We start from the raw sequence: 18,320 nt of genomic DNA, 5'->3' as shown, positions 1-18,320 counted from the left end.
AATTATAAATATTCCATCTTTATATCGATGATGAGTTTATTATTATATACCAAAATGCTATAGACCTGTAAAAACTTTTTGATAAATTGACAAAGCAAATCATATTATTAATGTATTACGTAAAAATATCAAATAATTTCAAAGGAAATAAGACTTGCTATTGTTAACACAACTGTATGCCAAAACAAAAGCATTGACTTACCACTTGTGGTTATCCAAAAACTTACTTTATCACAACCTCATACATGTAAACTAAGTGTTAAAGCCTATATACCATGATTGAAGGGGGAAAACAGATTTGTAATTATAATACAACTGCTTACCAAATATCTGTAAAAGTCTTATATAATTATTTTTTATAGTATTTTAAAACTTAAACTTGTCAATGATAAAGCAATGAAAAGTAAAGAGACATTTCAACGGCTAATATCTCAAAAACAAGCACATTGACCTATATATTTTTTTTTGATTTATTAATTCCCTATCAATATAAACTGATGTTTTGAAAAGATAATTATTTTGAAACTGAAAAGCGAACTCCGTTAAATAATAAAATAATGTCATATCATTATAATTACGCTTTGTAATTTTTTAAATTACAATCATATACCATGAATACGTACTTGCTTTACAACTTTTATCATAGGGATCATGATACTGTGTGGCTGGAATCTCACAATCACAAATATCAGAAACACAAACCATATTATTGTAACATGTGGAATCTCCAATAAGAGTTGTGCAATTCTCTCTGTATGTACCTACTGAAAAATACCAAATGATTATATGTAATGATTCTCACTTTAAAAAATAATCTTTTTAGACTTTTATCATTTAATGCGACTAAGTAAACCATATAATCATGTGACTACGTACATAAAGGTAACAGTAGTATACCGCTGTTCAAAACTCATAAATTCGACACAACACTAAAATGTAACACACACAGAAGCGGACCAAGCATCAGCCAAAATCCCACAAAAATAACAAATATAACCATATATAATCATGTGAGAAGTAAACCATATTATCATGTGAATAAGTACAGTACAGATATTAGAATAGCAGCACATGTTATTTATGCAAGTATTTATAAGTTATTGAACCATAAGGCGCATGGACAAGAATTTCAATGAAAATGAGATTTGCTATTGTTAAATAAAAGAGGGACGAAAGATACCAAAGGGACAGTCAAACTCATAAATCTAAAACAAACTGACAACGCCATGGCTAAAAATGAAAAAGACAAACAGAAAAACAATAGTACACACGACACAACATAGAAAACTAAAGAATAAACAACACGAACCCCACCAAAAACTAGGGGTGATCTCAGGTGCTCCGGAAGGGTAAGCAGATCCTGCTCCACATGTGGCACCCGTCGTGTTGCTTATGTGATTACATATCCGGTAAATAGTCTAACTGCTTCTCGAAATCCATTGACCTACAAGTAGTGGTTCGCGCTTCGAGCTGGGTTACTGATATTTCACATTTATAGCTCAGATATCTACGAATATATGTTCCATCTGTCTTTACCTAAATGCCGGTCTTATTTATTCTAATCTGGCATTAATGGATTTTTACTACACTAGCATCAGAACAGAAACTACATGTGGAGATGATCTGCTTACTTGTCTTATTCCATTTTCTTTTTGCTCTTTGTGGGGAGGGGGATTTGTATCATAAAGTCTTGATTTTTTTTACTTATATAAATGTAATGTACAATGTAGTTAGTTTTTCTGCAATTTTTCGTTTTTTATCTTTTGATTTCAAGTTTGATTTTTGAATTTCAGACTGAAGTTTTTGGAGAAGCTATTTGAAAATACAGTCTATAAAGAAATAAATTATTATGATTAAAAAGATAAATCATATACCATATATTGATCCTTAAGTTATTTTTATCAAATTCTGATAACAACTATATACAATGAATACATACTTGCTTTACAACTTTTATCATAGGGATAGTGATACTGCATGGCGGGAATCTCACAATCACAAATATCAGAAACACAAACCATATTATTGTAACATGTGGAATCTCCAATAAGTGTTGAGCAAGTCTCGTTGTATGTACTCTCTAAAAATATACTAAATTTATATAATGTAATACATTTTAACTTTTAACAACATCGCAATGGACATTTTTTAATGTAACAAAGTAAACTATAGTATCGTGTGAGATAGTCCAATACAAATGTTGAATTAGCAACAATTCAACATGTAAGTTATGCAAAATATTCAAAGTTATTGAACAATAAGGTACTGGGCAAACCAATCTAAACGGAAATGAGATTTGCCATTGTTTATACAACCGCCTACCGAAAATCATTGACCTTTCAGTAGTTGTTCTCAACCTTCGAAGTAGTTTTAAGTTATTGCACATTTATTTCACAGATGTCCACGAATAGATTTCAACTGTCGCTACCTAAATCCCTGTCTCATTATTCTAATTTGGCATCAACAAATTATTACTTCACTAGCATCAGGACAGGAACTACTTGCAGACGAAACGCCCGTCTGGTGACCAATAACCCTGGTTTATTAAATTAGTTTGTTTATACGTTATAGATAGACCACTTTGAGATAGTTAACAGAAATAAGTAAAAAAGGATTTTAAAGTGATATATCATGTATTGTTGCCTTAGATTACAATTATATACTATAAATACGTACTTGCTTTACAAGTTTTATCATAAGGATCGTTGTACTGCATGACGGGAAACTCGCAATCACAAATATCAGAAACACAAACCATATTATTGTAACATGTGGAATCTCCAACTAGTGTTGTGCAATTCTCTTTGTATGTATTCTCTAAAAAATACTAAATTGTTACGATATTGTGTTTCACATTTTAACTTTAAACAACAATGATGTGGAACTTTATAGACTTTTTTTAAAATATGAGTACGTAAATCTTATAGTTATAGAATCATATGGAACAGGGCAAAATACTTTCAATGGAAATTAGATTTTTCAATGATAGTACAACTGCCTACCATAAATTATTGACCTACCACTAATGGTTTCCCAAAAACTCACACAATCAAAACCTAATACATGTAAAAAAAAAATGAGTCACTAGAACTTCCAGAACTTCAGAAGCAGCTAGAAAAGATGCGTCGAGAACGTCCTGATATCATCGTCAGCCGTCGAGAAAGTATTATCCTGATATCATCGTCAGCCGTCGAGAACGTATTATCCTGATATCATCGTCAGCCGTCAAGAACGTATTATCCTGATATCATCGTCAGCCGTCAGAAGAAACAAAAGAGAGTCAAAAGGTTACGATAGGTAATTGGACCAAAAAGTTATTCACAAATTTAATGACCTTTGGAACGTTTTAATTTAAAAAAGAGAGACAATAGGTACTAAAGAGAAAATTAGTCATAATTTAAAAAAAAAACGACAACGCCATAGCTACAAATAAAAAAGAAAAACAAACAACAGTGGACAAAACACGATATAGAAAATCAAAGACTTAGCAACACAAATCCCGCGAAGAATCGGGTGTGATCCCAGGTGCTCCGGAAGGGTAAGCAGATCTTGCTCCACGTGTGTCACTTGCTGTTTTGTTCATGTAACAGATTATTTCAATTTGTCCTTTATCAATTGAGACACAGTCAAACATGTGTTAAAGGTATAGGGAAAGGGTTGAGAAAAAAAACATGTTTAACCCCGCCGTATTTTGGCGATTGTCAAAAGTCAGGAGCCTCTGTCCTTTGGTAGTCTTGTATGATTTTAGATTTTATTTTCTTTTATATATTTCGTAATTCAGCATGACGTCCATTATCACTGAACAAGTACACATTTTTGTTTAGGAACCAGTTGAATCACGCCTCCGGGTGCGGAATTTACTAGCTGTATTGAAGACCAAGTGTTGGCGTTCGGCTGTTTTCCGCTCTTTGGTTGGGTTTTTGTCTCTTTGACAAATTCTCCACTTTTCAGTTTAATGTGTTTTGACAGTAAAAACTAGATTGTGATACTCAATTTAACCATTACTACAAAAACTAATTGGTTCAAGTTGTCTTGCAGCTATAGTCTCCTGTATTGTTTATATCATCTCCTGTTTTGATGAAAGATTTTCAACATGGTTTTTCTGTATCAAATCATGTACGAAGAAAAAAAGAAGATCGAAATTGGAACATAAAGATTGAAAATATCTAGACTAAAAGAAAATGATTACCAAACGAACATTCAAGCTTATAAGTCGAAATCAAACTGACAACGCCATGACAGAAACTGACAACGCCATATCAGAAACTGACAACGCCATATCAGAAGCTGACAACGCCATGACAGAAACTGACAACGCCATGATAGAAACTGACAACGCCATGACAGAAACTGACAACGCCATATCAGAAACTGACAACGCCATATCAGAAACTGACAACGCCATGACAGAAACTGACAATGCCATGACAGAAACTGACAACGCCATATCAGAAACTGACAACGCCATGACAGAAACTGAAAACGCCATATCAGAAACTGACAACGCCATGTCAGAAGCTGACAACGCCATGACAGAAACTGACAACGCCATGACAGAAACTGACAATGCCATGACAGAAACTGACAACGCCATATCAGAAACTGACAACGCCATATCAGAAACTGACAACACCATGACAGAAACTGAAAACGCCATATCAGAAACTGACAACGCCATGACAGAAACTGACAATGCCAGGACAGAAACTGACAACGCAATATCAGAAACTGACAACGCCATGACAGAAACTGACAACGCCATATCAGAAACTGACAATGCCATGACAGAAACTGACAACGTCATGACAGAAACTGACAACGCCATGACAGAAACTGACAATGCCATGACAGAAACTGACAACGCAATATCAGAAACTGACAACGCCATATCAGAAACTGACAACGCCATATCAGAAGCTGACAACGCCATGACAGAAACTGACAACGCCATGACAGAAACTGACAACGCCATGACAGAAACTGAAAACGCCATATCAGAAACTGACAACGCCATGACAGAAACTGACAATGCCAGGACAGAAACTGACAACGCCATATCAGAAACTGACAACGCCATGACAGAAACTGACCAGGTGATGCCAGAAACTGACAACACCATATCAGAAACTGACAACGCCATGACAGAAACTGACAATGCCATGCCAGAAACTGACAACGCCATGACAGAAACTGACAATACCATGTCAGAAACTGACAACGCCATGACAGAAACTGACAATACCATGTCAGAAACTGACAATGCCATGTCAGAAACTGACAATACCATGACAGAAACTGAGGATGACATGACAGAAACTGACAACGCCATATCAGAAACTGACAACGCCATAACAGAAACTGACAACGCCATGAAAGAAACTGAGGATGACATGACAGAAACTGACAACGCGTTATCAGAAACTGACAACGCCATGACAGAAACTGAAAACGCCATATCAGAAACTGACAACGCCATGACAGAAACTGACAATGCCAGGACAGAAACTGACAACGCCATATCAGAAATTGACAACGCCATGACAGAAACTGACCAGGTGATGCCAGAAACTGACAACACCATATCAGAAACTGACAACGCCATGACAGAAACTGACAATACCATGTCAGAAACTGACAATGCCATGACAGAAACTGACAACGCCATATCAGAAACTGACAACGCCATGACAGAAACTGACTATGCCATGACAGAAACGAAAAACAGTCTACAAAACATAGCATAGATAATCCAATTACTTTTGCGACATGCGTTGTGTATCTCCTTCAAAATACGTTGGTAACAATAAGGTTGTGTCATTGGATTGGCTGTTTTATTTTTATCTTGCTCGCAATTATTTCTCGAGATTTGACTAAACTACTGTAGCGTTTGATCTAGTAAGTGGGAAACAAAATAAATTAAAAGCCACTGAAATTTGATAAGTATATTTATAAACATAAACAATCCCCTAATGGAATAGTGAATTATCATGATAGTTTTCTAACCTAAAATTAATAATCTCCACTCTCAAAAACCTTGGTTAAATATGTTACTATAGAACTGATTTCTGAATTTAATTAAAAAAGCTAATAAGGTTTTTGCAAATTACACTGAAACTACTGATCTTTCACGAACACACGAGCGCACTCATGTTCGAGGAGTTTGATGTAAGTTTTTGGTTTTGAGGTGGTACAAAACTGCATAGTATAAGTAATTACAATGATAGTGCAAATTTGAATGTCTAGTGAAACTTTAATAAAAATAAAAAGAAACACAATGAAATATTATTGAAATGGTTTAACAAGATCAAAAAGACATACAAAATAATAGAAGTAAATATACACTGAAAGAATAAGTGAGATAACCTAGGACAAATTGCGTTAAATAAAGTAACGTACACAGGTAAATTTAAATATAATACTTTTGTTGTTAGTACAGACACATTTTTTACAAAACACATTTTTTTGTTCAATACCTGGTCTGGTCTATTCAATTAGTTTTTTCCTTTCTCGACAGCTTTTTATTTTTAAATTACAATGAATATACCATGAATACTTACTTCCTTTACAACTTTTATCAAAGGGATCGTGATACTGCATGGCGGGAATCTCACAATCACAAATACCAGTAACACAAACCAGATTATTGTAACATGTCGTATCTTCCTTCATTGATGAGCAGTTCTCTTTGTATGTATTTCCTAATAAATAATATATGTACATGCAACATTTTAAGTCATATTGATTATGGGCAATCAATTAATGTCTTCCATAACAATTGATATATTCAACATTGTAACTCATATGGACTATGGACAATCATACTATTTCTTCTTAATAATAGATATATGTAACATGGTCGAGTTAAGAGGCCAAAATAACTGTTTTTAATTAATTTTCAACCGATCACTGCATAAACCGAGAAAAATAAAATTGAGTAAAGATAAAGGCTTTCAGTTTTGAATACACAAATTTCCTTTTATCTTAACATTTATCAGGGGTTTTGGTCTGGGTTTTTTTAAGATAGATATGTGGAAATAGATAAAGGAAAATGTGATGTAAGTGCCAATGAGACAACTCTCCATCCCAATAACAATTTATAAAAGTAAACCATTATTGGTCAATGAACGGCCTTCAACACGGAGCCTTGGCTCACATCGAACAAAAAGCTATAAAGGGCCCCAAAATTACTGGACGTGTAAAACCATTCAAACGGGAAAACCAACGGTCTTATCTATATAAAAAAACGAGAAACGAGAAACACATATAAATTACATAAACAAACGAAAACTATTGTACATCAGATTCCTGACTTAGGACAAGTGCAAACATTTGCAGCGGGATTAAACGTTTGATTGGTACCAAACCTTCTCCCTTTTTCTGAAACAATAGCATAACATCACAATATAGAAAACCACACGATAAAATATCAATTAGAAGGCTTACCTCAATCAAAAAACGTTAATAATCACACTATGAACGAATAAATTTTATCTGCGATAGCTGAATGGGGGAAGTCTGGATGAATGTCGACGATCATTGTTCCAAAGGCGTGGGTTTATTATAAGAAACGATACACTCAGAAAATGAGAAATATGGTAACTACAGGTCTTCTTCCAACCGGCAGTAAAACCCTTGCCAAAGTTGGGCGTTCGTTTGGCTGTACGGGATGTATCAAGTCGCGTCCGGTCAGAATGTGGACGTTAAGGTAGCAATAAACAGTTAGGAAAAAATACTAAAGTTTGCCCTTATGAATTTTACCATCCCCTTTTCATTGCTTTCTTGCAATATCAAGCTTACTGTTTGAGTCATATATGGGCATATGTATGTAATCAGAATCTTCCATAGATTTTATATCCAGTATATAAAATGGTAAAATATAATTTCTTTTTGGTGTATCCATGGCAACAATCTGCATTTATTTGTTATAAAATATTGCAAAAAGGGGGGGAAAGATGTCACATATTTCCCCAAAATTTGGCTAAAAGTAGAATTTCAATCGCTTGAAGTAATACCTTTTCTGAAACTGTGTACATATATCATTCAGCAAATCCAATGAAAATCACATGTCTTTCGTCTCATTTTTTTGTAAAATTGCGTCAAAAACTTCGTGTAGAAAAAGAGTGTTTGTAAACAGTACATTAATTTCTGGACCGATGGCCGGTCTAGCTATGAAAATACGGATTGTCAAACAGAAAACAGCCCATAAAACATGTAAAAAATAATCTTGATGCACTTATAAACCATCTTTGAAGGCTAAATTAGCACTCATCTGTCTAAAAATAAATTTTATTACACAATAACTTTCCTATTTGAAAAATCCACCGGGGCCAAAATGCGAAAGTTAACTCCTAACTGTGTATTGCTACCTTAATAGTATATATTTTTTTCAAATTTTCCCTTTTAACTTATTTTCTGAGTTCTGCTACCTATTACGAGTAAAATGGCCTTTTATTTTTGAAAATTGGTTGAGTAATGAATATTTTATGAAGGTTAGCAGTTGACACTAAAACGCGACAAAAACTGATTTTAAAGAAAGGTGCCAAGTCAAAGTGTAAAATCTTGTTTCTACCTGAATATTTAGCCAAATCTTAAAAACTGTACCTCTTTTGTCAGTTTTTAATGTTGAATATCTTAATAAGATCTCTGATGATGCAACATTGTATAAAATTTAGCAATTTCAAGCATAAAAATGTTAATCTTTATGCTTATTGCATACCAAAGACTTGATTAAAAAACTTGGTGATAGTGAATCAATTTCTTACATCTGATTTAACTATACATTTTATATATGCCAAAATGTAACATGAAATCTTGATAAAAACAATAATTTGATATATTCGCAAGAAAAAAACCAACGCGTTCAATACTTAGGCTACTACATGCAGCCCAATCCATCAGAAGCAAGAGTTAAGCCGATAGAGTACAAATATAAGCCTTGTGTCAAAATGTCTAATTTTGGTTGCTAAGGACTGTAAACAATAAAATTGACATATATTGTCATTCTTAAACACTTAATTTACTCAGAAGGTGATTTAGAATCTAAATATCAATAGATTTGTGGCATGAAAAGTCTTAAATTATACAATTCTGAGCTTGGTAAGTATGCCATAAGGTAGCAATAAACAGTTAGAAAAAAATACTAAAGTTTGCCCTTATGAATTTTACCATCCCCTTTTCATTGCTTTCTTGCAATATCAAGCTTACTGTTTGTGTCATATATGAGCATATGTATGTAATCAGAATCTTCCATAGATTTTATATCCAGTATATAAAATGGTAAAATATAATTTCTTTTTGGTGTATCCATGGCAACAATCTGCATTTATTTGTTATAAAATATTGCAAAAAGGGGGGGAAAGATGTCACATATTTCCCCAAAATTTGGCTAAAAGTAGAATTTCAATCGCTTGAAGTAATACCTTTTCTGAAACTGTGTACATATATCATTCAGCAAATCCAATGAAAATCACATGTCTTTCGTCTCATTTTTTTGTAAAATTGCGTCAAAAACTTCGTGTAGAAAAAGAGTGTTTGTAAACAGTACATTAATTTCTGGACCGATGGCCGGTCTAGCTATGAAAATACGGATTGTCAAACAGAAAACAGCCCATAAAACATGTAAAAAATAATCTTGATGCACTTATAAACCATCTTTGAAGGCTAAATTAGCACTCATCTGTCTAAAAATGAATTTTATTACACAATAACTTTCCTATTTGAAAAATCCACCGGGGCCAAAATGCGAAACTAAACTCCTAACTGTGTATTGCTACCTAAGTCCGATGCCTTCTGTAGCGTTAGTGCCACGTTCTCTGCACGTTAAGAACCCTTGTTACAACTCTTGGAGGGGTCCGTAGGTGGTCTGTTGCAAGGCAAAATTTCTATCCCTATCTTAATACGAATAATACGAATTTTGCGGGTAAACAAAACGGCCTATGACCAAAACAATGTTTGCATAAGGACTGCATTCAGTTTTTGTGGTGTTCCAGTACGAGGTTGTTTCTTATATCGTTATAAGCTGTGTATGCATATTCTGCAGGGTAACATAAACGGACAGACATACAGAGATTTGGTGCCTTAAAATATTATAGTCCCTCATTTTACTAATCCCTCACTTGCGTCAACATTGCCAAGACCCTTGTACATGGACGACAACGCTAGAACACACAGGGCAAGGATTTTAACCAAGTCCAAAGAACAACAAGCCATTTACACTATTGTAAACCCTATCAAACAAGTCTGGAGGAAATCTCAATCACAGAGATCAACCTTCGCAATATTTTGTCGATTTAAAAGTGGCATTTGTTGTTTAATGCAACAAATTTCCTCAACTAAAGTTTTGAAGGTTTGTTACCGTGAATAATACGTCGTGTTATTAAACTGTAACGGAATAGAGGTTGTTGCACATGCTATTGACTCAAATATTGACATTAAATTTGCCGAATATACCAAAGATTATGTGTAGAAAATTGTAATGATATTGGGTGATCAATTGTTGTAAAAAAATAAAATCACAGTGAAACTTAAATTCCGTTTCTGAATTGTGTAATTTACTATGAACGAAAAACCTATATGCATAGAACCTTTAAAAATGCGGTTTGTTTATGGGATATTTTAGCAAAATTGCTATATGGTTGTTTTCTTTTTTTCGTGGAATAATTGATTTTTTAAATTTGAAAAAAACGATGCAATAAAAATAGGTGGTGCTTAACTTTTGGCGGACTGTATATATTGACTTTAAGTAACCGTTAAGAAGTAAATAAAGTGTTAGAAAACACAGACAGTGACAAACCTTATTGTGTCGTTGGAAGGGCAGAAAATATTATTTACCCCCTCCTAGGAAAGCAATTCTTATTTTTTTTTTAGGGTGGTTGTATTTGACATACCAAAACACAAAGGGAGTGTTGCTCTATATTTATATCTGTGAGTGGTGGTGGTGGTGGTGGTGGTGGTGGTTAAAAAAAGTTCAGTTTCTTGAGGGGGAGGTATAGTATTTTCTGGTCCAGCCCTAAACACAGCTATACCGGGTGAGCTTAATAAAGGAGTATTGCTAACAAATGTAGACAGCCCATCGTTCAATATTTGTAAACGTTTTGTGCATAGTGTGCTTAATATAAAAGTACGCTTTTTTAAACTATCATCTAGACCCAACCAGCAGGTCGCTTATTGTAATAAATCAAGTCTTCAATTCTATAACATTAACAAAGAATACAAAATTAATTTGCAGTAAAATTGACAAGAAAGAAATTTTAAATCAAAAATGATTTCATTATGTTAATATTATCCTATTTCTTTTTATGTTTCAATATACAACAGTTGCTGTTCATATTTATTTATTTTTGTTTTAAGAAGGAGGGTCCTTGAAACAACTGAATGCGTCTGGTTTACTTTGCTGAACTGTTTGAACCATGTCAGTATAATATAACATGCTACTCGAGACCAAATGACAGTTGTGGACCACCCGGACAGTACACAGTCATAGTGTGTTAATTTCCTTTTTTGATTGAGTTAAGCCTGCCAATTGATATATTATCGTGTGTTTTTCTAGAAATCTGATGTACAATAGTTGTCGTTTGTTTATGTAATTTATACGTGTTTCTCGTTTCTTTTTTTTTTATGTAGATTATACCGTTTTCCTATTTGAATGGTTTTACACTAGTAATTTTGGGGCCCTTTATAGCTTGATGTTTGGGTGAGCTAAGTCTCCGTGTTGAAGGCCGTTCATTGACCTATAATGGTTTACTTTTATAAATTGTTATTTGGATGGAGAGTTGTCTCATTGGCACTTATACCACATCTTCCTACATCTATTTGACCTTCAGTCTAACAAGTTATTTACTATAAATACCTACTGTCAATGCAAGTATTATTATTTCTATTGTAAAACTGTGTTGTTGGCGATTCACAATCACAAAAACCATCTGCCGAACAATTCAACGGAGTGATACATTCTTCAGGTTTAATGTCCGTCACACAACTTGCTTTATCTGTCAACAAACATATTCAATAAAAATAAATTGCGCAAACAATTGTTATACAACAAAAAACACTTAAATCAAAGCTCTGTGTTGAAGACCGTACTTTGACCTATAATGGTTTACTTTTACAAATTGAGACTTTGATGAAGAATTGTCATATTAGCACTTATACCACATAATCTAATAACTATAGAATATAATTCATAACTAAAATCTCTGTTTAGTTTTTATCTTTTGATCAAAACAAAAAAAAAAATGGATAAAAATCGTTATATGAGGGCAATAACTATCATATTGACAATTGTTGGTCGATACATCATACATGTGCAGTCCTTGACTTTGCTGTGTACGGTTTATCCTTATCTACAATGGTTATCGTCAAAAATACCCCAAAAAATGGGGAAATCATTATAAAAGGGCAGTACATCCTATAAGCAGTAGATATGTGTCTGCATCCTTGTCCTTTTTTATTTTAACAGTTTCTCTCTATCTTCTATATCGTTGATCAATATTTAAAAATCGGGTAAAAGCGTCATATAAGGGCAAAGATTCCTTTAAAAATCGACTTAAAATTTTGAATAGTTTCAACCTTTGTAAACTTGTTTTTCAGAGTCTTATATTATGTTTACAGTTTTTACCTATCTGCTATATTTTGTCGAAAATTTAGAAATGAGTACATTAATGAGTCAATTAAGGGTAAACACTTTTGTAAAGAGTCGACTGACCATTTTGGCTAACTTTTAGATTGATGGATTGCTGATAAATTTTGATGTTAAAATGTCTCTCTACCTGTCTGAAATTTCAAAGTAATAGACAAAATTTGGCACAATATTAAAATCAAAAAAGAAATAAATTGACGTTTTCTGTCATGTTGTTCCATCTTTATATCTTGTATTGTTGATAAATTTTGTTAAATAAGTTTCTCTTTCTATAATAGTTTTTTTCAAGGCAATAGGCAAACACTACCAATAATGATAAAATCGTCATTGAAGGACATTTAATCATAATTATAAGGAGTAGTTTGACAATTCCGGTCAAAATAGACATTATGTAGATCTTGACTATCTTGATATTTCCCCCTGTCATATTTTCTGTAAATATAACGGTTAAAATAATAGACAATATTTAAAATTAAACATTGAGTTCCATTTTTTGGTTTTTATGGTCATGTTACTTTGAAAGTGGGATCAACTCAAGATTTTATTCACAAAGGAGTTCAGAGAAGATATTTGAAGAGTTAACGTTCGATCAGGTTTTAAGAATAGCTCACTAATGATTTCATCGAATTTGTCTTTTTGATACTGTCTGAATTGAATGGTTAATTATTTGTTAAAATTGTATTTGTTACAGCTACTCGCTACTTTGGTATATCTATTACAGCTACTCGCTGAGAAATAGAAGGTTTTCAAGGATTTATTTTACTGTCTCCTCTTTGTAATTCCTTCGAAACAGAATGAACATGATAGAAATTATTATAAATTAAGGAATGTATCTCCCTCATGCAAAGCTCTGATTCCTTTCACGGACTTGGCTATACTTTTTGGACCTTTAGCTCTTCATCTTTTATATATATAAGCTTTGGATTTCAAATATTTTGGCCACGAGCATCACTGAAGAGACATGTATTGTCGAAATGCCCATCTGGTGCAAGAAAATTGATACCGTTAATTTTAATAAAAAGATGTAGAAAAATGAAAATCTGTCTTACATAAATTGACTAATGTCCCATTAATATCTACTTCACATAGTAATAGTGTATGTCCTGTGGTGGTAATCCTCACTTCTCTTCCTATTGTATTGCTAGCACAAGTTGAGTCAAGGTAAACGTTCCTTGCCTCAGAACTATCGTTACACAAAAATACTTTTGATCCGGAAAGGACTTCGACAGCATATTCTCTAAACGGACGAACTGTAAGATAAACATGCCAATTAGAAACAACACATCAACGAAAGGCAGGTTACAACATGGCCGACACTAAATAAAGACAAACCCAAGTCAATAAAATACCGAAAACTAAAAATTGAGAATTTTGAAATGAAGTATTAGAACAAAACTTTTTTAAAACCTTGTCTAGATAGGCCGATTACGTTAAAAATTATCTGCCGTCTTGTTTTCTTGACGTGAAAGTGTGTGATTTGGAAGGGTATTTACTATCTTTTTCAACTAAAGTAATGCAGATAAACGTCGTTCTTAAATTATCAATTTATTCGTATGAACATGTCCAAGTTTGTAGCAGTGAATATATTTACACCAAATAACATGAGATACTGACAGATTTAATTACCTATATTTCAATTTTAACTTTAGGTAGACACTATTAAAATTTAAACATTGAGTTCTATTTGTTGGTCTTCATTGCCATGTTACTTTGTAGGTGGGATCAACTCAAGATTGTATTCACAAAGGAGTTCCAGAGAAGATATTTGAAGAGTTAATGATCGATCAGGTTTAAAGAATAGCTCACTAATGATTTCATCGAATTCATCGACTCCAGTGTCAACTTTCAACAAGACCATGTCCCAAGTACACGGATGCCCAATCCTCATTATCATTTTGTATGTTCAGTGAGCCGTGAAAATGGGGTAAAAACTCTAATTTTGTATCAAATACAAAATTAGAAAGATCATATCATAAGGAACATGTTTACTATTAAAGTTTCAAGTTGATTGGACTTCAACTTCATCAAAAACTTCTTGACCAAAAACTTTAACCAAATCTGTCACATGAAGCGGGACGAACAGACGAATGAACGGACGCAGAGACCAAAAAACATTATGCCCATAAATGGGGCATAAAATGTTCTTGTCCAAGGTTGAAGCTAAATTAAAAATGAGGACTAATGTCAATATCCACTGAATTCTTACGACGACTCCTGTGAAAACTAGTACGTGAACCAGGTTTTATATATAAAAACAAAAAACAAAAAAAACCCAAAAAAACACGTTGGCAAACTTAAAGAAAGGTAATGTATCTCCAGACAACCTGGTCTATCTTGAGAATTTACAAATCACTTCATAAGGGCAACAAGCATTTCTGTCTTAGATGGAAACAAATTTTCTGATCGGGGATTATTAGTGTGTCCGATCACAAATCTGAATCTTCTATACAAGTTATACAGGAAAGGTAACAACTAAAAAGAAATTTGATATGAGCCGTGCACTATGCGCATCTGTTATAAATAACGACGAGATTGTTGAAGTTACCCTTTCACAGGAACAAACTCAAGTTAGCGGAGAAATAAATCTGTCCCAAGAACAAATTGACCAACTTATGGAACCAATGCCACTGGATGAAAATTTAGAACAAACTACTGTCAGTGTCTCAGTCACAGTATGTCTAGCTCGTACAAACAACCAACAAATAACTAGATGGGTAATGACCTCAAAACACTCTAGAAAACATACCATTTACACTCAAAGTCCCATGATTACCAAAATGTAACATTCAATGAGAATTTGAAATCTAAGTGAAAAATTATCATAGTTACTTCAGTCTTGGACCGTCTGTACGAATGTGTATAATGTTAAATTCCAGCTGTTAGTTTTCTCGTTTGAATTGTTTTACATTGTCTTATCGGGGCCTTTTATAGCTGACTATGCGGTATGGGCTTTGCTCATTGTTGAAGGCCGTACGGTGACCTATAGTTGTTAATGTCTGTGTCATTTTGGTCTTTTGTGGCTAGTTGATTCATTGGCAATCATACCACATCTTCTTTTTTATATTGCAATAAATATTAATTACATAAAAGTGTTTGTGTAACCTTCAGTGAAATAACCTTTTGAGGGTTGACAATTTTGGATATTCACCTTTGCTAAAGGCCATAATTGTATATTGTTTTGGATTTAGATATTTTAAAACCCCCTTTCCGAGACCATGCACTTATGTTATTAAGTTTTTCTTGCATTTTATTTGTAAGATATTTCATATTTCAACCTCTGTACTACATATCATGATGTTAAATAATGGGGTTGATGATACTACCTTGCGGGATACCATTGTTGAGATCATATTCGTCTCAGGCTTCTTGATTTACTTTTACTGGTATTTTTCAACCTTGAAAGAAGTCTTTTGAGTCACTGATGAGTCTTTTGTAGACGAAACACACTGGCGCAAATACAAATTTTCAATCCTGGTATCTATTATGAGTTTATTTACAACCACTGTGTCGATGCCACTGCTGGTTGAGTTTTTATTCACCGAGGGTATCACCAGCCCAGTAGTCAGCACTTCTGTGTTGACATGCATTTTCACTGATATAGTCATAATTATAAATTAACTGTTTTAAACAAAACTTTTATTTTTTTTGAAATACTAGGGCTTTTCTACCTCAGGAATAGATTAGCTGTATTTGGCAAAACTTTTTTGGAATTTTTGGTCGCCATTGTTCTTCAACTTTGTACTTTATTTGGCCTTTTTAACCTTTTTTGTTTCGAGCGTCATCGATGAGTCTTTGGTAGACGAACCGCCCGTCTGGTGCAAATACAAAATTTCAATCATGGTATCTATGATAAATTTATTTATGAAGTTAAATAACCTACCATTTATACCGTTTAAATTTTTGCAATTGTTTACGTACTTGAGATTTTTTAATATCTGTTTCAAGACGCAGTAAGTGGTCTAATGTGGAGCGACCTTCACGAAAACCAATTTGTCTTTCCTTTATCATATTTTTTTCTGTTAAAAGATCTTTCAGTTTAACGTTAACCATGCTTTCCAATAGTTTGCAAAAAAATTATGTTAGAGAAATAGGTCTGTGGGATTTAGGGTCAGATATTGTCTTTTTGGTCTTATTCATCTTAACAAGTTTGTGTTTTGTTGAATGGTATATTAAACCTTGACCTAGTATTATGTTGCGCATTATCGTCCCTATTAATGAGATTTTCTATTTCGGTTTTTATTTTATGCGTTCTAAATGTTGGATCTAAATTATTGTCACTGGATGCTTCGGCAAAAGTTCCGTGTTTACTTTATCAACATTTTATACCGCTTTTTTGGTGTCAGTTATAAGTGTAGGTAGGGTGGTATAGTTCGTTTCTGTGTGTGTTACATTTAAATGTTGTGTTTCTGTTGTGTTTTTCTTATATATTTCATGACTTTCTTCTGATTTTGATTTATCATTTAATCAATGTTCATGACGCTTTTTTTTCATTAATTTTGCATTTGTACAATCATCTTCCACCAGGAACAGTTTTTTCCTGTATGTAATTTACCACTAGTTTTCGGAATTTTGTCGTCTTGCGATTTTAGTCACAACTCCGCATAGATTTTGATTGAAAATTTCAATATTGTCATGTTGTATTTTATCTTTATTTATTTCGCTACAAAGGTAGTGAATCTGTGCCAATTGGCTTTATCGTTATAACATCTTTGTGGAGTGCAAACTCGATTATTTAACGGTTTTGCATTTAATACGGTGAGCACTGGGAAGTGATCTGAACCTAGTTTATCATAAAAAAAAAATAAAAATAAAAAAAATGACCATTAACTGTTATTGGCTAGCGAGGCGGAGACCAACGTTAGGTATTTTTGTGTTCTGTTGCCTTTTATCGTTTGATATGCAATTGTACTGTCTTTTAAAAGTATCATGTTATTTTGGTCTATGACTTTTAATAATGTTACTATTGCTATCTGTTGTGCTTGACCCCCACATCGAAGATCTAATATTAAAATATCTATGTAGCACTATATTATCTGATAGTTTATGCAGATCTTCAGAGTCTTGATATGCATTTAAGAGGGTGTCCATGGAAAAACCAGGCAGTGGATGGCACATGACATATTTTGTTTTCAAAATTTTTTCATCTACTTCATATCACAAATTCATTCTTTCTTAAAGTTAAATTTTTTTTTTTTTTTTTATTAACTGCAACAAATAAAGAGAAAAAAATACATAGAAAGCTCTGAAAATTCATTGAAAAGGGGAGATAATTCTTCATTTTGTACAAAATTTTGTTGTATTGTTAGTGAACTTTAAAATCATTTTCTGAGCCATCCACTGTTAATTCAAAAATATCTTTGACATATATATCATTTGTATGATATAAACATTGCACTGAACCAAAAATTCAGTGGAAAAAAATGGTGTGCCACCCATATCATAGGATTTGCCTGATATTTACTTGGACATCCTCTTAATTTAATATATTGATTGGGGAGTCTATACACATTTACTATATCGATCTTATTAGTTTACAGATGTGTCTACCCATTCTATCTACACGATCCGAAATTAACCATTTTGCAATTAAATTTCAAATATTAAAATTATTATTATTGTTTATTTCTAAAATCCGAAAAATTAAAATAAAAAGAACTTTGTTTTCAACTAATGAACTGTCGTA

At 33.1% G+C, this 18,320-nt stretch overlaps 1 protein-coding gene across 7 annotated transcripts in view; it reads right to left on the bottom strand.

Moving 5' to 3' along the window:
- LOC139482733 (uncharacterized) overlaps nt 1–18,320 on the bottom strand; it is a 151,694-nt gene that overhangs the window by 102,706 nt on the left and 30,668 nt on the right. For 6 of the 7 annotated variants that reach the window (XM_071266797.1, XM_071266798.1, XM_071266800.1 and 3 more), the window contains exons 6-11: nt 13,687–13,887; nt 11,853–11,987; nt 6,558–6,698; nt 2,677–2,817; nt 1,940–2,080; nt 624–764 (exon numbers count right to left, since the gene is read on the bottom strand). In XM_071266797.1, the coding sequence (XP_071122898.1) occupies nt 624–764; nt 1,940–2,080; nt 2,677–2,817; nt 6,558–6,698; nt 11,853–11,987; nt 13,687–13,887 (900 nt within the window). The remainder of the gene's footprint in view (nt 1–623; nt 765–1,939; nt 2,081–2,676; nt 2,818–6,557; nt 6,699–11,852; nt 11,988–13,686; nt 13,888–18,320) is intronic. The other variant, XM_071266799.1, reaches the window with a different exon arrangement.

Source organism: Mytilus edulis, chromosome 7 (assembly GCF_963676685.1).
Source record: "Mytilus edulis chromosome 7, xbMytEdul2.2, whole genome shotgun sequence".
Taxonomy (NCBI): Eukaryota; Metazoa; Mollusca; class Bivalvia; order Mytilida; family Mytilidae; genus Mytilus; species Mytilus edulis.
Note: the sequence above shows the minus strand (reverse complement) of the source record. Positions and strands in the feature narration are given on the sequence as shown.